A 23,084-nucleotide genomic window follows, 5' to 3' on the forward strand; every position below is an offset into this window, starting at 1 on the left:
AACAAAATAATAATAATAGTAATATAAATAATAATAATTATTGTTATAATACTAATAATACTAATAAAACGAAATTTTAAAAATAAAAATAATAATAAAATAAAATGAAACAATAATAATAAAAATAATAATAAAACAATAATGTTAATAAAATAAAATAATAATAATGATAAAATAAAGCAATAATAATAAAACAATAATATTGATAATAAAATCATCAATAAAACAAAATAATGATAATAATAATAATAAATTAAATAAAATAAAATAATAATAATAATAATAATAAAGATAATTATAAAATAAAATAAAATGAGAATAATAGTAACTGTGCAGTTGAGTTGAGCCTTAGAGTTTCTGGACAGTTTCTTCTCCTTTTTCACTATTTGAGCACGTTGGTCAAGTTAGGGTTCAATCTCCTAACCCTGTTTTGTCCGGGTCTTCATGTTTCAGCTCTCTATTGTAGTTCTTGGAGTTGTGGTACTTTTATTTGCGGGTCTGTTGCATTTGATAGCACCTAAGCAAGGAAGGGAAGCTAGGTTTTTTCTTCTATTTGCTTCTTTTGAGTCTGTTGCTTGTTCCATTGCTGTTTTATGCATGAAATTGATTAGAAGACTGTTTGTGGGTGTATGGGACTGAACTGTGTTAATTGTTGGAGTGTTTCTAATGTTGCATGCCCGGAATAGTGGGGGAGAACTGATATTCTCGCCCAAGCAAGCTCGTCTCGCCTAGGCGAGAATACCAGGGTCTCGCCCAAGGTTCTACCTCGAGCACTCGCCTAGACGAGGGACTACGTCTTTAAGCGATAGGCCAGCTCGCTCAGGCGAGACAGCCTCGCCTAAGCGAGAGCTCGCGAAATCTTCCAGGACCCTCTGTTGTAGGCTCGCCTAAGCGAGAGTCTGTCGCCTGAGCGGGACAACTTCTCTCGTCTAGGCGAGGATTCCTTGCTCGAGCGAGAATTGGCGCATGGGTGATTATTGTTTGAACTATTCCCTTTAAAGCTTAAAGTCTATGACAAAACATGTATTACTTGGTTATGTGACAACACATGGATTTTTGCTTGGTTGGTTGAGAACTTGCATGAGAATTGGATGTTGAGATAATAAGTGGTGAGAATGGTATGAGAAACATGATTCTGATTGTGAGATAGGCGTAATTCCATGAGTCTCGTGGGAAGACCTCATGGTGGTGTGTAGTGTATATATTAAGATAAGGATTCAAGTAAGGATCGCATTCCAAAACTCTAAAGGGTCAGTGAGTCTCATATAGAGCAAACTGACCCAAGTGATGAGAGTAGCGGGAGGCCCTAGTCTCCGGCAGGGTAATGGCCTTAGACACGTAAAGGCTAACCTTGTGTGTGGTAGGGTGAAACCCATTAGCAATGGCTCTACAGAGCACTAGAGGCCACCACAAGTGCAAGCGTCTAGTGAATCCGATCTTAGTATATGTATTCGGATAATTGAGTCACACTGTCTTGCTTATTTGCTATAACATGAATTGGTGCTTACTTTGCTGCATGCGTGAGGACTGTTTTAAGTATCTGTTTGTTATAATATGTTAAATTTATTTTCACTAGCTTACCCTTTCGTTTTGTGTATGTTCTTGTCCTGTGTTCTCTTTTGCGATGATCACCTTATTGGTGGGAGCAGATGGGGGAAATCCTGGAAACAAGCCTGATGGTGGCAGTGGTACAACTTAGTGGGTTTGTGTATGTGGCTCTTAAGAGCAGTCCTATGGCCCTAGAGCCTTCTGTATTTCCTTGCTCGGGGAGCATTGCTTTTGTAAAACTGATAGAACTCCCTTAGTTTATGTTTTGTTAGAGGCATTTGTTGTTGTGCCTCAATACCTTTTAAGTACTTTCTGGATAACTGTAATGGTAAATCCTCACGTGTTCTGTTCATCTCGTGTGCTTCTTATTATTATAATTTTATGATGCTTTATTGAGTAGATTCATTCTATTTTAATGGGATGTCATAGTAACAATAATAATAATAATAATATTAATAACAAAACAAAATTTTAAAAATAAAAATAATAATGAAAATGAAGATAATCATAAAATAAAATGAAGTAATAATAATAAAACAAAATTATTGATAAAATAAAATAATAATAATAAAATAAAATAATAATAATAATAATAAAATAATAATAATAAAATAAAACAATAATAATAAAATAATGATAATGATAATAAAAACAATATAATAAAATAATAGTAAAATAAAATAAAATAATAATACTAATAAATATAATTATAAAATGAAATGAAATGAAATTAATAATAATAATCAAAATAATAATAATAATGGTAAAATAGAATAACATTAATAATAAGAATAATATTAAGTGTGTTGTATTTAGAAGAAAAATTCTAAACATACAAAAAGAAGAAACATGATAATCATAGCAATGATTGGGTCATAAAAGCCAAAAAAGAAGAATCATGATAATTATAGCAATGATTGAGTCACAAAGAGAACTCAATACAACAGAAACCACAAGCACACACATACTCTCTAAAATCACCTATGACAAACATCAAGAAATTAAACGATACAAGAATTTGATTCAAGAGAAAGCTTTCATGCATCAATATATAACATAATTGCATATAATATCATTAAAATAGGAAATTACAGCTCCCCTAACCTGGATTTTCCGCTCCAATTGTGCTCCTAATATCCCTTCTTGGCCTAAAATTGTCTTAGGTATTTTCTCCTATACTTTAGTGCACTTTTTCCCCTCAAACACTTTCATTTGGTTTAGTTTTGGTGTTCTAGAAAATCTTCTTGGGTAGCCACACGAAAATACCTCCTGTCATACACCACTTTTACTCACTGATTAAGCTTTCACCTAGTAATTAGTAGGTTAATGTCCAAAAACCAAAATAATGATTTAAATGTATTCAAGTGCAATTAATTGGTGGTTTTCAGCTCATCAATTACCATGATCCTTACCTTTCTAGCTCCTTTAGAGACGGCTAGGGTTTCTTGATCACTTACTAATGTAGCCAAAAATAATCCAAGCGTAAAAAGATCTATTTTGCACTAGCCAAGGTTCAAACTCACATCCACCCAGTTATCAAGTATATGCACAACCATTAGCCTATAAATGGTTCTTGATATATCATGCACACATATACTAATAACATCATGCCACATGTTCATATATGCGCCTACAATAAATTAAATAACTAAAACATAACATTAATGGTATATGTAAAACTTGAACCCAAGTCCCCCTTAAATGCACTAAACATGTCTAACCACTTAGGCTACCATTGCTCCTTTGTCATAATTCTCCGCATTAATTACTTTATAGATTCCTTCTCTCGTAATTATTAAATAAATGTTTATTTTTTTACTTAATCTTCTCAGGTCTTACATATGGCTTGCCTCAACTTGAATCTGAGCCCTCAGTCTAAAACTTTCTCAAAAATAACAAAGTCAGAGTTTTGTTATGACTAACCACTAGTGCAGATTTGACATTTTACTTTGCCTTATAGGCCTCGGTTATAGCGGAACCGAAGCCTATAAGGAGGCGGTGGCATTTTTGCAATTTTGTCCAACTATATTGCCTCTGGTGTGTGCAAAACCAGTGCAGTAAGAGGTTTTAGGCCTCGGTTGCAAAAGAACCGAAGCCTATAAGGCAGTCCAGTAACCAAAATTTCAAAAATGCCATCAGCGTCAACACTTTTGGCTTCGGGTGTTTCTGGACCGAGGCAATATGAAGAGGTTTTTGGCCTCGGTTAAAAATAAACCGAGGCCTATAAGTGAGCCAGTAACCCCAATTCCAAAAATGTCACCAGCGCCGTCACATTTGGCTTCGAGTCTTTATTGACCGAGGCCATAAAGGGACTTTAGGCCTCGATTATTAATTGAACCGAGGCCATATGCCCTATTTAGGTTCCCAAATTCGCGACTTCGCACTGTTCACCTTCGTTCCTGAGCGAACACTTTGCGCACGGTGGAGGCATTCTCGTCTTTGTTTTCTCGTGCGGTGGTGTTTGATTCGTCATTGGCGAAGGAGGCGTGCTCGAGGCTCATGGCAAAGGCGTGATTTTGTGGTCACTCTCTTCCTTTGTCTGCGGTGGTGATGGCGGCACAGTGGTAGGGTTGCCCGCAACAGTGGCTTGAAGTTCTGCTTCGAACGGCGGTGGAGGTGCTGGATCTCTAGATCTCTTGGCTCTACTGGTTCATGGTGGTTTGTCGTTGTCGCATTCAGACCGTGTCATGGTAGCATGGGTCTGAGCATCGCGGTGGGTTGCTCGTTCAGTGCTGGTGAAGGTCTGGCCGCGCCAGCATTTGCCGACGATCTCGGTGGTGAGGACGAGCGCAGCAGTGCTAATGGTGGTGCGAGCGAAGTACCCCTATGGCTTCGGGTCCTCAGAGAACGAGGCAAAAAAGTACCCGCTATGGCTTCGGTTGACACCCGAGGCCAAAAAATAATATACCTCGATTCTGGAACTGGGGCAGAATATCAAAAACAACCGGGACCAAAAGCCTTTACTGCACTAGTGAACCTTCATTCCGAGTCCTTGCTCTCTTCATAAGTCATTACGTTATCCATTCATTGCTTGATCGATTTAGGTGTATTCGACTCTTTTCCTCAACTGAAGAGATCAGTTTTGTAGTAATAAGTGCTGAAGAGATCAGTCTTACCTTGAGATCGGCGCTAAAACGACCAATCTTACATTTTGCGGAGTTATGAAGTCTTACATTTTCCCAAGCTGTGAGCCGATCTTACATTTTTCTGAGATATGAGCAAGTCTTACATTTTACCAAATTGTGAGTCGGTCTTACATTTTTGTCGAGCTGTAAACCGGTCTTACATTTTGCTGAGTGGTCAGCTAGTTTTAATTGATTTAAACCTGATAAATAAATTTTAAATATATCTACAATATCCAAGTTAGTGATTCACATGTCGTTTTATATATATATATATATATATATATATATATATATATATATATATATATATATATATATATATATAACAATCGTAATATTTATTGAAATAAAGTTACCTACATGAATTAAATTTTAAGAAATTTCTTATAAATAATAATTATCAATGTTTGTAGGGGTTCACATCCTTCTGATTGTACACTCGGTGTTTTACTTAAAGAATACAATAGTTAATTGTTCAAACAAAATATAGTTAAATATATCTTTATTTAATGTGATCAGTTACGAAAAATTTAATCATTAACATTTAGCATGACCATACAAAAAGCTTTCAATTCACATATGAAAAAAATAATTGCTAATTAATATTCCAGAATATGTTTATAAAATTATTGTTCAACTTAAAGATCACACGTTGTTTATAAAAGAAAAAATTTCAAAAGTAATCATTGAAAATATTTTTATAAAATACTCACATATTAAAATGTAAGGCCCGCTTACTTTTCTGTCTTTATTTTTAAAGGGCTGCCCAAAAGTGTTGGGCCTAGAGTTGGCCCTTAAGGAACCAAAACACCTAAACCAGCTGAAACACTTTCATTCTTCTCACTTTTCAGAAACAACTTCCTTTCTCTTAGAACAAGTAATGCTTCTCTGCTAGGGTTTGGTCTCCACCTGTTCGTGCTAGCTCAAAAGTTCACCTCGTCTCAAATAAGTTGGTTCTTGTACCGTACTCCTTCCATTTTGAGTTAGTTTTCGTGGTCTCTGTTAGGGTTCACAATAGTAACCCTGTCATTCTTTCTATGCCGCTGTTTCAGTTCATGAATCTGCCCCGGGAGCTACTAGGTGCATTAGCTTAAGGGTCGAAGTCTAATATTAGCCCCTTTTCAGGTAAGGGAAGCTAGAGCCCTTACTGTTTTAAGTTTTAATGTCCATTATTGGTTTTTTAATTCTATTTCGTGCATGTGGTGATTAAATGATGTTGGAATGAGATGAATGTATGATGTGTGTTTGTTCTGGGTGAATCTGTATCTTGGCCCGCGTGAAACAGTGGAGGGTTCTGGTTTTCTCGCCCAAGCGAGTGTATCTCGCCTAGGCGAGATTTGCAGCAACTCGCTCATGTTGGTTGCGCGAGCTGTCGCTTAAGCGACGAGCTCCTGTCTTGAGTGAGAGTCTATCTCGCTTAGGCAAGGAGGTCTCACCCAAGCGAGGGAACACGTGAGTCACTGTTCCACCTGCTCGAGCTCTCGCCTAGGCAAAGGGAGCTCGCCTGAGCGAGACCCTTCAGCCTGAGTGAGGTGCTGGGCGAGAATGCTTGACTATTTTGGTTGTTTCTCTGTTCTTGGATGGTTGGCACTTGCTGAATTTAATTGTTATGTTAAAAGTATGAGATGAATAATTATGCATGAGCGATGTAGTTCATGGGTTGTGAATAATGGGTTTGGTATGATCTTGGCATGTGATTTAAATGAAATGGTTGGTATTAAATTGGCATGGTATTGGTATGAGATGAAATTCTATATTCATGGATTGGGAAGGATGAGTTGGGATGGACTCCACATGTGATGAGAATGATGATTGGTTATAGAGATTGGCATGAGGTTCCTATGCATGATAAATATCGCTTGGTTGTTTGAATATGGTTGGTATGTAGTCAGGACATAAATCCATGAGCCTCTAGGTGAGACCTCATGGTGGTGCTTCAGTGGTCGGGACGTAATTCCATGACCCTTGTTAGTGGGAGTTCATGGTGGTGCCCCATCTATATAATTTAGTAAGGATTCAAGGTAATGTTGCATTCTGACGCTCTAAGGGGTTAGTTAGTCTCATATAGAGTGGACTGATTCTTGTGGTGAGAGTAGCAGGAGGCCTGAAACTCATTAAGGGCTAACCTTGTGCGTGGGGGATTGAAACATTGTAACACTTAGCTCAGGGGTGAGCAAAGGAAACCACCACAAGTGCAAGCATCCGCTGAATACGACTAGATTATATGTATCCGAATGAGTCGAGTCTGAATCTTAGTGTATTGGTTGAAAAGTCATAACATGTATGGTTGGTATATACATCTTGGACTGTGAATTATATTGTACTGTATGATAAATTGTTTTACTCTAGCTTACCCTGTTATTTGTTTGTTGTATGTCTTGCTTGTGTGATGTTCTCTTCTTGCGATGATCATCAATCTATTGATGTGAGCAGATGTGAGAAACACCAGTGGTCAACAGGGTGATGGAGGTTCCGCTACATAGCCATCTGGGCTGGATTCTACTGTTTGGGCTTCCTCATAGGGCTATGGCCCATGTTTTCTTGTCTTGGGTTTTAATTCTAAATATTGTTGGACTTTGTACCCTGTCTTGTATTCGCATCATGGTGAGTCTCATGATTTCTTTTTATAAATTATTGAATATCTTTAAGGAGTGATTCTATACTCCAAACCTTTGCTCGTAATATTATATTGTGTGACGTGTCATTTAAGTAAGTTAATTTATAAAATGGTACCTTAGAGCAACACCTTTACAAACTTTGACATGTATTCTTAAGTGAACAAGCTTTCCATAAGGACTATGTTTCAAAATAATAATATAATGTTTTAAATAATGAAACGTAGAGAAAGGTTGACTTGTGTATGGCAGAGAGTTATAGGGTCTCGATGATTCGTTAATAATTTGCATCAATTTAAATATTACTTCTCAGCATTTTATCTGACTGGTGTACTTTTATGATTATTTTTTGTTATACATTTTATTACTTTTTTCTTTTCAAAAACACAAGTTGAAGGCATTAGGCCGTGATGAAAATGTAAGTCCAAACCAAAACGCAACGGTATGTAAGAACCTGAATCGTCATGCTGTTTACACGAAAACCGTCGCTTACCTTGACTACGCCACCTCCGAGATTAATGTCGGCGGTGTCAATTTCTCTTCGTTCCTAATTGATATGGTGAATGTAATTGGGACCTCGGTTTACCGGATTTTATTATGGGTGTCAATTTGTTTGGATAAAAAGCTATATACCTTAAACCGAAAATAAAATAAGAGAACTCTTTATTAGCACAAATAATTTTGATGAATTTATTGCATAGTGATAAGATGAAGATAGTGGGTAGTGACGTGATGGTCATGATCAATTTATAAAGAATTGACTAAGTAATAAATACTTGTGGAAGAATATTGTTGATCAAGGTGTACGCTAAATCGAGCTTTCACACGAAGTTTTCGAAGTTTGAAAATCGAAATTTAATAAGAAGATAATTTCATATAGTATATGTGTCTTGTGTCTGGTTGTAATTTTTTAACTTGTTAAATGGATTTTTAACAGATTAATTGACTAGTTACTATAGTTATGTTATTAATATATTCAATCACCTAAATTAATTTTCAATCACTTAATTCAACTTAAGTCAAATAAAATCAACAGATTGAACAGATAAATCACTTGAAGTATATTTGTCTTGTTTGATAATAAATTAACTTGTTGGCGATCCTAATTTAGATTTAATGATTAATGTCGTTACCCCTCAGAGCAGAAGTTTCAAGGAATGAAAGAGAAGAAATTTTAGCCAAACTTTTACAATGTGAGAAGAAAGAGATTAGTGTTAGAGAAATTTATAATACTTTTATTTTATAATGTTTGGATCTTTAACTTTGTTAAACCTAGGCAAGAATATTGTATGTTTAAATTATTTATTTTAATGAATTCTTATATATTATATAAATTTTCTACAATGCAATTATATTTTGAAGTTTTATGATGAACTTCAATGTCCAGATTTGCATAAGTATTTTAAAAGCAATGTCATCAAAGTTGACGATCACATTACAAGCTAACAATCACATTACACACGAATTTATCCATAGGTAATTATATACAGATTTCTTTGTAGGTAATTACATACGTATGTATCCATATGTAATTATGTATGAAGAAATCCATAGTTAATTACATTAGGATTTACCCATATGTAACATTAGCTACAACATTTTTACCTAGGAATTTTTGTTCGTAGGTAATCTGTAAGTAATCCATAGGCAAAATTGTCTTACCTATGAATTTTTGCTATAAGTATTTCGGTTTTATTTGAAGTGTATAAATAAGGTAAGTTTACAGTATATTAATAAGTGCAAACCTCACCTTTATATGTTGATTTGGTGGGGTTAAGTTAGGCTTAAAGTCCATTTCTTAATGGTATCAGAGTCATAATTTGGAACCTATATATTTTAGCAAAATTTGTTTTTTATTGAATTTATTGTTCTATCTGCTACCTGTCCGCTATTAGATTATGCATTAGTGCTCAATCCCACCTATGAGATGCATATGGCTCGGTATGTTAGGGTATGTAGGAAATCTCACATTGACTAGAGATAAAGTTAATTTACAAAACTCTATTTTTTAATATGGTATCAAAGTTATGAGTTAAATCTTATCCGGGAAAGGTTTTGTAAGGTTGAGTTAGGCTTAAAGTATACTTTTTAACATACTATCAAAGTCATGATTAGAGTTTATTATAGAAAAATTTATTGCTTGTTGGGTCCGCTATCAAGTCACTATTAGACCATTCATTAATGTTTAGCTCCACACTCAAGATGTATATGTCTCGGTGTGACCGGGGGTGTGTTGGAGATCCCACATTCGCTAAAGATAAAATCAGTTTACAATATATAAGTGATTAATTTGGTCCTCAGTTTTTAAAATATGATGTAATTTGTTCATTTTTATTAATGCAGTACTGGCAATGTTAACTGATATGTCACGTGTCAACTCGTGATTTTTTAATTTTTAATTTTTAGAAAAAAGCTGCCATGTGTCCCGATTTCTTTTTAAACTGGAACAATTTCATCCTTTTAAATTGAGATTAAATTTAACTTTTGTATAAATATTATAATGATATTTTTATTATTATTCATATATATATATATATATATATATATATATATATTATATTGTAACTTGAAGTTTGTGGGCATGACATTAATTTTATTATGGTTAATTCTATTTTACATTAGTTTACTCTATTATGTGTTTGTGTTATTTATGTTTAGTTGTTTCTTTTTCAATGACCACTTAATTTTGTGTACAGAAATGTAAGTGAAACCATCTTGTGATAGAAAACACCGAAACTGTGGAGTAGAATTTGAGTGTTGTGAGGCTGTCTTTGTTTGTGTTATTTTTTTTTTTTTTGGAAAACTCTCAATGTTCTAGTTCTTAATATATGTTAAATATTAATAAAGTAAAACAGATAGTTATATATATATATATATATATATATATATATATATATATATATTATCAAACTTAAATTTTGAAAAAAATAATTAATTTTTTTTTCATTTACGTAAAGTTTAATGGATGAAACATAAACTTGAATTAGATCTAAAAATCATATCTCATACGGCGCAAATCAGTTGAACATAAATTCTTCTTCAAATGATTCTTCCAACAAATCAAACGGTTGAGACGGTGCGTTTGTCGTCACCTACCCTATTTCGTACCCTGCACTTAAACGCTGAATGTCCACCATAGCGTCCTTCAGTTTAAGCGAGAATTGTCGGCATAATTGCATTAAAATAATATCTACATTAGTTTTTTTTTTCTTGTTATATGGAAACAATTGATGCCCCGTTACGTAACTGCATGCAAAATTAGATGTTTAATATACTTTTTTTTCTTCTCAATGTTCGATATGCTTATTTAATGTGATTTTTTATTTTTCATTCTTAATTTAATTTTTGTTTTATTTAATATAATATTGTCTATACCTTTAAATATAAATTTTTTTCTTTTTGGTGTTTTTTTTTTCAATTTTATCTTTTAAATACAAAAATTTTGAACTAAAATAATTATTTTATTAATTTAATCTTTTAAATAACTATTTTTTTTAAAATTTAATTTTTTTTAATTGACCGTTTTTTAAACTTAAAAAATTTTAATTATAAAATTATCCATAAAAAAATATTTATATGCATAATAAAATTATAAAAATTAAATTTTATTTTCATGATAATATATATATATATATATATATATATATATTATATACGTGTTTTCACTATAATATATTATAGAAGAAGTGAACATATCTTAGTAATTTTGGTCTTCATTATAATTTTTATTTCTCACTTCATCTGTTTCATTGACAGGACCTTTGTTTTAGAATAGAATAAAAAAATATAGATTTAATTAAAAACAGGACCATAAGAATATTTAAACAAAACATATATATAGTGAGTAGAAATAGAGAAATAGAAAATTGAAGATACAAGAAATCACTCAAACATTATCATCTTTCAAATAATTAACACAGTTTAATAAAAAAGTCACATTAACTTTTCTTCTTCTTTTAAATAAAATAAAAACTGAGTTCAAAATAAATAAATAATTGAAATAAACATTAAACAAATCTATCAAATATTGAAAAAAAAACTTATTAAACAAAAAATTGAACATTTTTTATTTTGTTAATAATAACCCAATTCTTCAACGAGATCCGTATTAAAAGGCTTTAAATTGCAAATACAAAATTGGTTTCTTTAAAAAAAAAAAAAAACTCATATATTTCTTGAATGAGGTATTAATCTATGCAGACATAGAAACTCTCGCACAGTGGATAATGGTCAGTTCTTGCAGGATAACCTTTGCCGCTAAAAGTCCATAATTGCTTCACATGCCTGCTTTAAAGACAGACATTATGCAATTTTGTTTAAAAAATAGGTGGCGAAATGATCTTCGATCGATTAATCAAAGTTCTAAATTAAATAATATATAAAAAACAAAAAATTATTATAAAGATAAATAGTTAATTTAGAAATTGCCAATCATAATTTAATAGACTTATTTTAGATTAATAGAAAATTTATGTAATTGTATATTATTGAAGATTTACAATTTTATCTAAACATATTAGAAAAAATATTTTAAAAAATTTATGAGTTTTTTAAAAAGTACATGTTAAAGATTTCTTCTTTTTTCAAATATTAATAAATGTAAATCTTAAAATTAGATTTTCAAATTTTATTATTAGATGGTTTTTCCATTACATAATTATCGAGAAAATAAATGTATGATCACCTATAAAACTCTTCCTATTTCATTTCACCCTGACCTAATCTAACAAGCTATATGTTGTGAAACAGACAAAAGTTTAAAAAATATTAAAAACAATATATATATATATATATATATATATATATATATTAGAGTCTAGTTTTTTATTAAAATAAATATATGTTTTAATTTGCATTCATTTTTCTAATAATAAAATTAAATATTTCATTCATATAAGATTAATATTGATTTTATTTTAAAAAATATAAATATCTATAATTCATAAATGTGAGGCATTTATTTTGTTTTTAAGTGTTTCGTAGCCATCTATGTCAAGCTTTCCCTTCTCATATGCGTATCTAACAGGGTCATTCTGAACCACATCACTTCTTTAAATATTGATGATTTTTCTTATCATCATTATTTAATTATGTACATTATTATTATTATTATTTTATTTTTTTATTTATATATTTTATTCCTCAATATAATATTTAATTATAAGAAAAGTTATAGTGGCAAAATAGATCACCTTATCTTGTCAATGTTAAAACTTTAATTAAGTCGTTAAATTTTGGTAAACTAATGGATATCACAACCCATTTTGCATCCTCTAAATTAGATAATAACTATTAAAACCAAGGGTGGTCGTAAAAATATCATTTTTTAAGCTACTATTAGTACAAGAAAACATCAAAATATTTATGCAGATTTTATGAGAGAGATTATCATATAAAATATCATTTTTGGTCATTATAAATATAGAGCTTATATGAGATTTTATAAACACACAAACTACCAAATTATTCATGGAAACCCAGGGTGGAGATAATGCTTCACAATTGCTTCGAGCTCAAACCCATGTCTGGAACCATATTTTCAAATTCATAAACTCGTTGTCTCTTAAGTGTGCTACTGAGTTGGGCATAGCAGATATCATACACAACTATGGCCAACCTATGCCACTCTCACAACTCATTGCTTCATTACCTATCCACCCTTCCAAGACTTCCTTTATCAGCCGTTTGATGAGAATTTTAACTCATTCCGGTTTCTTCTCTGAACACCATGGCACCCCAAATGAGGGTGAAGTGTTGTATGTGCTAACTGATGCATCTAAATTACTCCTAAAGGACCATCCCTCCAGCATGACATCTTTGTTACAACTCATAGTTGATCCAGTTTATATTAATCCATGGTATCAACTCTCTACTTGGTTCACAAATGAAGACCCTACACCATTTTATACTGAAAATGGGATGACAGTTTGGGATTTTTTTAGGTGTAAGCCTAAATTCAACCACCTTTTCAACGATGCCATGGCCAGTGACAGTAAATGGGTGTCCAGTGTAGTGATTGAGAAGTGTGAAGGAGTGTTGAATGCATCAAAGTCATTGGTCGATGTTGGAGGAGGAACAGGGACAATGGCTAAGGTTATTGCTGAGTCATTCCCACATCTAAAGTGCACTGTATTGGATCTGCCGCATGTCGTTGCTGACTTGCAAGGAACTGAGAACATAGAATATGTTGGAGGAGATATGTTTCAAGCAATTCCCTCAGCAGATTCCATTATGTTAAAGGTAAATATACTATTCATTACATTCCATAAAATGCTCTTTATGATTGGTTTTTGTCATTCATCTAACTGGTGGATCAACAAACCCTTTTGAGGTTGCAGTTAAAAGGAATTTTTTTTTTATAATTATGAAAACATTATTTTACTCTAAAAATTTAAAGGACCAACAAAATAAGAAATAAAAAAGCAAAGGAGAAAAAGGAGGGTCCATGAAAAAAGGACAAACTTGTAACTTCTGGAAGAAACAGAACACACAGAAAGTATTGCCTCAGATCCACACTTATAAACTCAAGATAAAGAACAACTGTTTCAAACTAACTGAACTAGAGGGTAAGTATACAAAAGTTTCGTAGAAGTATACTAAATTAAGATATGCTGATTTTTGAAGAAAAATGTGGATGATATAAACAATATTGATTTTCCCTTTTTGATTTTGTGATTCTTGTCATTTATACTTTGACAATGAAACAGTGGGTATTGCATGACTGGAAGGACGAGGAATGTGTGAAAATACTGAAAAATTGCAAGGAGGCAATGGCCAGCGAGGGAAGGGTTCTTATCATAGATATTGTGATGGAGAATAAGAAGGAAGACCATGAATTAACTGAGACGCAGTTTTTCTTTGATATGCAGATGATGATGATTCTAACTGGAAAAGAAAGAAATGAGAAAGAGTGGGCCAGCCTAATTTTGTCTGCTGGCTTCAGTAACTACAACATTACTCCCATAGGTTTGTATTCTGTCATTGAGGTTTATCCATAGGTGTGTTATTGCTGCTATGCTAGTGCTTGAGAATTACTAAACTATATGTTTATCCTAAATTTCTGTATTTACCTGTTTTCTGTTTAAGTTTAGTTTTCTGTTCTTGTTTTCTTGTATTACAATCAAATATGAGTGTGCTTCGTTGTGAAGCAAGTTAAAGTCAATAAATTGTAATGAATGTTGTTGTACTAACATTCACGGTAATTTTTCTTTTTTTTTTCAAAATAGTTTAGGAGACGTTGATTTAGAAATTTATTTTTCCTTTGGAGTGAACATCATGGAAAATGACGTACACTAGTTAATTAATGTTAATGGAAATTGAGGTGCATAACAAATACGTCTTTCAAAATTGAATTCAGTTAAAACTTCTAAGAAATCTTCCGTATATATAAGATAGGGAAAACGATTCGACGACTTCTGAATTTTACCACCTTTTTATCACCTAACATGGCGGTGTGTTTTGCATCTAATTATTTTTTTCAATTTACATTTAAGTTGTACACTGTGTTACAGAAAATTTAAAAGTGATAGATGCCCAGGGAAGAATCTCATTCTCTTCCCCATTATGTCAAACATAAGTCTTTTTAGTTGTACTGATTTTTCAATTACCATCGTTAAACTCCTGTTCTCTCACCCTACAAAATCCCCAATGTGTTACCTCGTTCTCTCACCCCATTTGTCCTTTTCGATCCCATTCATGTGCACCCACCAAGTTCGCAACAACCCATTGTTCCAATGCCATTCTCGAACCCGGAAATTTCCCGACCCCATTTGTTTTCATCCACAAAGCCTTGCACAATTTTTTTTTGTGTTTGTAAATGTTTTATTTTGATTTTCCCTAACTTTACGTTGACAACCCTTCTTCTCCTCTCTTTTGAACTAACCGTGACCTTAACGGTTCGAAATTGGTGTGGAGTTTGCAAGCCCCAAATGGGTGGACCTTAGTTGTGCACAACAACACCACAACCCATCCAAGTTTTAGATGTATTGTAAAACACTCTAAAATTGGATTTTGTAATGAAAGTTAACTTTGAAGAAGTGCACTTTTGAATACACTGTGTTGTTAACCATTTTTTACTTTGATGGTAGAATTACAATTGTAAGTTAATTTCATATATTTTTTAAGGAGAGAAATGTTTCTTGCTGCACTTTCCAATTTTTTGAACTGTTATTATGTGCAAAAACTCTTTCATGAGTTACAAGTTATTGGCCTTTAAATTGCAAGTTATTTTTACAAAACTTTGCGCCATGTTTTTCCCCATATGCACTTACACCTAGTTATGAAGTAATGTAATGGGGTCTGGTCATTGTGTGCAAAGCTGGGTCAATCTTTCTCATGCACTTCTAACATCTGTCAATTTTATTTTATGCAAAAAATCCTTCGTGGGTAACAATTTACTTGCTCTTGGGTAGCAGGTTAACTTTAAAAATGACACATGGTAGTTTTTCCCAAAATGAAGTTCAACCTGGTTTAGTAGAAGTGAGATGGGTTATGGTGTTGTTGTGCACAACTTGGGTCCACCCATTTGGTAAGGGAGAAAATTGTGTTTTCTCATGCACTTCCCAAATGTATCAATTTTATATTGTGTGAAAAATCCTGCGTGGATAACAACTTAATTTCCCTTGCATAGCAACTTAACTGTAAAAATCACGTAGGCTACTTTTCCTAAAATTAAGTTCAACCTGGTTTAGTAGAACTGGGATGGGTTATGGTGTTGTTGTGCACAACTTGGGTCCACCCATTTAGTAAAGGAGGAAATGTTGTCTTGTCATGCACTTCCAATATGTCAATTTTATTTTATGCAAAAAATCTTTCGTGGGTATAATAATTTAATTATTCCTGGGTAGCAAGTTAACTTTAAAAATCACGTAGGCTACTTTTTCCCATAATCAAGTTCAACATAGTTTAGTAGAAGTTGGATAAGATGTTGTGTTGTTGTGCACAATTGAAGTCCACCTATTTAGTAAGGGAGGAAACTATGTTTTCTCATGCACTTCAAATATCTGTCATTTTATTTTATGCAAAATATCCTTCGTGGGTAACAATTTAATTGTTCCTAGGTAGCAAGTTAACTTTAAAAATCGTGCAGGCTACTTTTTCCCATAATGAAGTTCAACCTAGTTTAGTAGAAGTCAAATGAGTTGTGGTGTTGTTGTGCATAGTTAGGTTTTACCCATTTAGTAAGGGAGGAAATTGTGTTTTGTCATGCACTTCCAATATGTCAATTTTATTTTATGCAAAAAATCCTTCATGTGTAGCAATTTAATTGTTCCTGGGTAGCAAGTTAACTCTAAAATTCATGCAGACTACTTTTTTTGAAAATGAATTTCAACCTCGTTTAGTAGAAGTGAGATAGGTTGTGGTGTTGTTATGCACAGTTGGGGTCCACCCATTTAGCAAGGGGAAATTGTGTTTTCTCATGCATTTCCAATATTTGTCAATTTTATTTTATGCAAAAAATCTTTCGTGGGTAACAATTTAATTGTTTCTAGATAACAAGTTAACTTTAAAAATTACATAGGCAACTTTTTCCAAAAATGACGTTTAACCTAGTAGTATAAGTTAGATGGGTTGTGGTGTTGTTGTGCACAGTTGGGGTCTACCCATTTAGTAAGGGAGGAAATTGTGTTTTCTCATGCACTTCCAATATCTGTCAATTTTATTTTATGCAAAAAATCGTTCGTGGGTAACAATTTAATTGCTCTAAGGTAACAAGTTAACTGTAAAAATTATGCATGCCACTTTTTCCCAAAATGGAAGCTTTAGGGGTTCACAATGGCAAAGGAACAAGGGGTTGCTGTGAAGCTTGGTGGGTGCACACAAATGGAGTTCGAAAAGGACAAATGGGGTGAGAGAACGAGGGTAACACAATGGGAATTTTCTAGGGTGAGAGAATAGGGGTTCAAGATTGGCAATTGAGAAATTAGTACAAGGAAGAAGACTTATGTTTGACAAAATGAGGGGGGAGAGAATGAGATTCTTCTCTACCCGCATCTAACACAGTATACTGCTTAAACCTAAATTGAAAAAAAAGATTAAATGCAAAACGCACTGCCACCTTAGGTGGTAAGAAAAGTGGTAAGATTTGGGAGTCATCAAATCGTTTTCCGTAAGATAGATTAAATAGTTTGAAAAATATTATATATTAAATTCATCAATGTTCTGGGATTAATGAGTATGTCCCCTCATCACATAAATTTACATTCATCTATGCAACTATTTTCGAAAAACTCGACCTTCGTTTACCTTTTCGGCTCCTTTTAAAAAGAGATACCAACCGTGTTAAATGTTTTCCAAGCTTAATTTCACCCCAACAATTGGGCCTTTGTCCTAGCTTTCCATATCTTGTGTACTCACTTCCATATAAACCTAACCTCTAATACACTTTTATACTTTTTTTAAATTAGTAGTTCTCTTAACCAGATATGGGCATCCCTTAATAGTGTTCATGGTCAGGGGCACTTATCACTATACCAAGCTTCCTAAAAGGATTTTAAAAGATAAATTCTAAATTATGGAAAGGATTTAAATGATGAAATTAACAAATGTGTTACAGATTTCATTGGGTTAGATTTCATACATCAAATCAATATGAAAAATGTTAAACAATATACCTCAAATTCCTGCTTTAGTATTCACACCCCTATGTAACAATTCCTAATGTCTTAGAGACAAATCTAAACTTGTTAATAAGAACCCAATTAGACCTTTTCTTATTAAAATTTCGCATTAATCACTAAGTTCGGATGTTAAGAATGACCATAAGGAACTCTATGTCTAGAAGCCCAATGAGGATCTCCATGTTTAGATGCTCAATCAATTGGTTGTTCTATTCTAATATAGGTTATAATATCATGTACAATGATCATATATTGTTAAGACTCCGACAAGCGTACCAGGTCATGCAAGCAGTAACCGGTAAGATCGAAATATCGTTTCCCAAGAGACTCGTGTAATACTAATCGATAGTGTAATTAATAACTAATTTAAACTAAAGAATGAATCCATATTTTGAGTTTCATGTAAGAAATTAAATTTTGCATAAATGATTAAAATTGAACTTTGGAAGTTAAAGGCACTTAGTGAATGAAAAAGATTATAAATGATATGAATTGATATTGTCGAGGTTAGAATTCACCAACTATGCTCTCATGCAACTACAATTTTACATCCTCTACATTAATATGCTAATGTCAACCCATAAATCTACTCAAACCCTAATTCCTTAGTGGAATGAGCCTAAATTTCCTTATTAAGAGTTAATCCGGTGAACTCTTAATAAGCAAATCCACATTATGCACTAGGGTTTAAGACAACCAATGAGTCAAGTCTCATTCCTAGATACAAGCTTCATTGGGTTTTCTTGTTCCAATTCAAGGTTTCAAAAGATATTTCCATACCCAATGAACCAAATATCATGCAATGGATGGTCAAATCAATGCGAGCATTAAGTGAAGAAACAAGAAGACTATCAATTAATGAAAGATGCATATATATAATCAAAGCATTTGCATTTACACAAAAGTTTCATGGGTACATCTGATCCCAACAAAAATGGGTTTAGCTCTCCATTGTCATGAAGATCTCAATCTTACAAATGGAAGAAATGGAAGAGAAAGAAGATACAAAGAGGAAGATGGAGCCGTTTCCAAAAGCCCTAGCACACCTCCAAGCTCTCCAAAATGAGTTTTTCGTGCCTCCACACTGCCAAAGATGATTTCCCCTCAAGAATCTAGAAGAAATAGGTTTAATTTTGCTACATCAGCACATGTGTCGCTTAACGCTGTCCCCGCACCATTCAACATTCAAAAAATGCAAGCTTATCAACGCTCCGCGCTGGCTGATGGTGCTCAACGCCCAAAAATGTGAACCAAATGGGGCTTAGCGTTGGCATTGAGTGTCCATAAATGCGAATCAATTGGTGCTTAATGTTGATGCTCGCGCTCAGCACTGAAAAATGCGAGAAGAATGGCGCTCAGCCTTGAACTGCTATGTTCATATCTTCAATTTTGCCTTTTTTTTCTTCTTTCTTCTTTGGTTGACAACTTCTTTGGCTTGAGACAAAAGCTTCCTATCATTAAATTGGACACAAAAAATGAGGATTAATGGTATAATTAGATCTATGTAACCCATTTTGTATTTATTCACAAAAACAAAGTAAAAATGAGGATTAAGTGGGTTAAGAGCTCAAGAGGAGTTGATTTTGTTAGCAAAAGATAGCCAAGATAATGGTAAAAATCTAGATTATCAAATACCCACAAATATGTAATCAATTAATTCACACAGTTAAGAACATCAATATGAAGAGTTAAATATATTTGTTTTGCAATTATGGATGATGTAAGTTAAATTTTAAAATCATTTGTCTTCGTTACCTTTTTAGATATTAAATAAGTGTCATCAATATCAAATTTGAGTACTTACATTGTTTATGTTTAGAAATGGGAAAGGATGACACATATGGGTTTATAGACCTTCATTTCATGACCCCCAACGAATTATAGGAAACCCAAAAAAAAAAAAAATAGTACATTACAAATTCCATAATGCAATGAAAGAAAGAAATTTACCTTACTCTATATATAGATAAGTAAGTGTATCCTTACTTTTTATTCCATAACATATATTTTTTGCATTTTAAATATCTTTTAACTAATTTTCAATCAAGTCGTTCTTGGCAGTTATTAGTTATATCAGTACCAAAGAGTATTGCTATATGGTTTTCCTCTTTGCATAGAAATCCTCCCCATTATTTGAAAACATAGTAGATATGTAAGTCTATTTTAAGAAACATCTACTACTAAATTGACCTTGAATATACAATATCATGTTTTCTAACATTTAATGTTTTACTGAGTGATAGATCAACTAGAAACACTAGAAACGCCACATGTATTTCCCTCATTGTGTGTTTGGATGGAGCATTTTAATGAAGTAATTCATTTTTTTGAAGAATTTAGATTTCTTTGTGATGAAATTCTTTGTTTGGATAGAGAAATTGAAAAGAATTTAAAATGCAAGCATTTTTTTGAAGTATTTCAATTAGTTAAATTAGTAGAAATTCAAATACCATCAAAATAGGTGAAATTTGAAATTCTTCTCACTCAACCTCAAACTCTAGACATCTCTAATAGAATTGTCAATTTGTCCCAGTCCATAGGTTGGCTCGATGAGTCGAGCCGATGACACGATGAGCCAGACAAGCTAGGTGGACTAGACGACCAATACGGATCGGAATGACCCGATGACCCAGGCAGATCGGGTAGGGCCAACGACACAAACGGGTCAGGAAGGTCCAACGACCCACACAAGTTGGGCATGTAAGACCCGTGAAATTAATTAATTAACAAATGCAAGTGGAAAGAGCCTTTATGGCATTAAGTATTGTTTGATGTGATGTGAAAAAGTACTAGCTCAAGTAGTTGAGAGTACTTGGTTTGTGTGAGAGGACTTGGGTTCGAGTCCTATGTATGCTAATTATGTGTTGTTGTTTTATTATTAATTTTAATAATATGTATGAGTATGGAATTGGTATTGTAAGCTTATAAGATTGGAATGTATCACAAAACTTGACTTGATTGGATTGGTTATGCATTTGATATGATAATTGATGGGTTGTGGGTTCAAACTTGGTTGGGAATGAAATTAGAACTTTATTTTTTTTAAGTGTAGTTTTGGAGGGAATATGAGAGGGCAAAAGAAAACCTAGAAGGGGAAGCTAAGAGGGGCTGGAAATCATCCTATAGTGATAATTAAATGAGACTTAACCACACCAAAAAGCCTAAATTCGTTTCAGCCCTTTAACCCAATCATAAGACACATATAAAAAGTAAATTTGAGGTGGAAAGGAGGGTTTCTGCAATTATTTTCGTTTTGGCTTGAGAGGAGAGCGAAAATTGGAAGAGTGAGAGGCTGAATTGGGTGTGCAAGCGTTGAGTTGGGAGAGAGAGGTGGAAGCAAAGAATTTGGTGAACCAAGGAATCCCTATTCCCTTTTCAATTTCAATCAAGAATTCAGGTTATGGGAGTTGTCCTTGTGTGTTTAAATTGATTGAGTTGCGTTATGGTTTTGGACCAATGCTGTTTTAATTGGGTTCTGCTTTTCATGTAATTTGTGTATTATCTGTAACGATTGAAAGTTTAATTGGTTGAGGTTGTGTGCATAATCATGTGATGCATTATATATTATGGGAATGAGGGTTTTTGGTATTGAGTAATTATGGACATCTAAGTCTTGTATTTCGGGTAGACTAAATGAATAGGGAGCCTAATTCTATTGTTGCTTGCCATCACTTTATGTTAGAAGTGATTGATTGATGTTTGGCATTGGTGTTGGGTGCTTTGAGTGCGTGAACAGAGAGGGGACTCTGCAAGTCTCGCCCAAGCGAGTTTATCTCCTCTAGGCGAGAGTTGCAGAACCTCGCTTCTGGTTTTGATTCGCGCTCCTGGTTCAGCTTGAGCGACACCTAGTCTCGCTTAGGCGAGAATGGCTTGCCTAGGTGAGGTCGCGAGGAAATCTGTATCTATTTGAGCGCGATTTTTCGTTTAGGCGAAGGGTTTTGGTGTTTGAGCGATAGATTTTCATTCAGGCGAGGTTTCTCTGTGATTTTGGACGAAGGTATGACTCGCTCAGGCGAGATGAGCTCGCCTAAGCGAGATGGTGTGATGTTGCCACTGTTTCATGCTCGTTCAGGCGAGATGATTCAGCTTAGGCGAGAATAATGTGCTCGCTTGGGCGATGACACATGGCTTAAGCGAGAAGGGACTAGAAGCCAAAATTTTATACATGGTTTGTACTGTTTGTTTGGTGTTTCGTAGGCTAAGGAAATTATCTGAATGTGTTTGTGGTGTTGAGCTTGAAGGATTAAGTCCAATAGGGGTCTGGGATGTGCTTGATGGTTGGACGCATGATGGGCATGGTATTGGTTGAGTTTCTGTCGGCTGCTAATGGTCGAGGAGTCCTTAGGATGGTGATTACATGCGTCGTACGGATGATGGGCAAGGAACTGTTATGTTCCCGTCGACTACTATTGGGCGAGGAGTCCATAGTATGGTGATTGCGTGCGTACCAGGGTCCAAGCTGAGAAGGCTTGGATGATTTACTAGAGACGAGGAGTCTGTAGGGCAGGACTATGAGCAGGATAGGCTCATAGGGTTGGACAACGAAGGGGTTAGTTTCGTGGGAGCACAGTAAAGTCCCAAGACCTAGTTCATGTATATGACTCATGAAGGAATATAAGATCATGGTTGGGTAAATTGAAAATAATGAAATAATTATTCATGTTATTTTTGGGATGAATGTTATAATTATTTTTCGTATCTTTTATATATTGTGCATAGCTCACCCTTTCTGTGTGTGTGTGGCAATGATTGGATAACTTGTTATCCGGGAGCAGGTGATTTGACAAGTGGGCCAGGAGATGCTTAGACTCGGAGCGAGGGATAGCATGGGATTTTGTATATATGTCTATTACTTTGGTTTTGAGATAATTATGTAACCTTTTGGGAGCCATTTGAATATTATTACAGTTTTATAAATTATGGAATCTTGTTTTTATTACATGTATATTAAAATTTTAAATTTCCCGTGTTTTAGGGAAAATGGTATTATATTAAATGAGGTATTTAATTTTCTTTTCTATTTTATTTAATAAAAATTCGTAATATTCCTTAGGGATGTTACAATTGGTATTAGAGCAAAAGTTTTGAAAATATTTTAAAAATATTTTGGGGCTTTTGGGGAGTGAGCTTGCCGTATGATTGTTGTGTGATTGAATTAAATGTTGTAAGTGAGTGAG

General features: G+C 33.6%; 1 protein-coding gene across 2 annotated transcripts; it reads left to right on the plus strand.

The window, feature by feature from the left end:
- The first annotated feature begins 12,731 nt into the window (after positions 1–12,731).
- Positions 12,732–14,490, plus strand: LOC114168926 (probable O-methyltransferase 3). 2 transcript variants are annotated; one of them, XM_028053905.1, is made up of 2 exons: positions 12,732–13,528; positions 13,996–14,490. In XM_028053905.1, the coding sequence occupies exons 1-2, from the start codon at positions 12,758–12,760 to the stop codon at positions 14,284–14,286; spliced, it is 1,062 nt and encodes a 353-aa protein (XP_027909706.1). In that variant the 5' UTR covers positions 12,732–12,757; the 3' UTR covers positions 14,287–14,490. The 2 variants fall into 2 exon arrangements, with proteins under 2 accessions (XP_027909706.1, XP_027909707.1); XM_028053906.1 differs by having other exon boundaries at positions 14,158–14,490.
- The last annotated feature ends 8,594 nt before the right edge of the window (positions 14,491–23,084 follow it).

The sequence above is a fragment of the Vigna unguiculata genome, chromosome 11 (genome assembly GCF_004118075.2).
Source record: "Vigna unguiculata cultivar IT97K-499-35 chromosome 11, ASM411807v1, whole genome shotgun sequence".
NCBI lineage: Eukaryota > Viridiplantae > Streptophyta > Magnoliopsida > Fabales > Fabaceae > Vigna > Vigna unguiculata.

Bases quoted from the DNA above. Each gene is read 5' to 3' on its own strand.
- LOC114168926 (XM_028053905.1), top strand. From the start codon at position 12,758: ATGGAAACCCAGGGTGGAGATAATGCTTCACAATTGCTTCGAGCTCAA. The intron at 13,529-13,995 runs GTAAATATACTA...ACAATGAAACAG, and splicing joins CAGATTCCATTATGTTAAAG to TGGGTATTGCATGACTGGAA.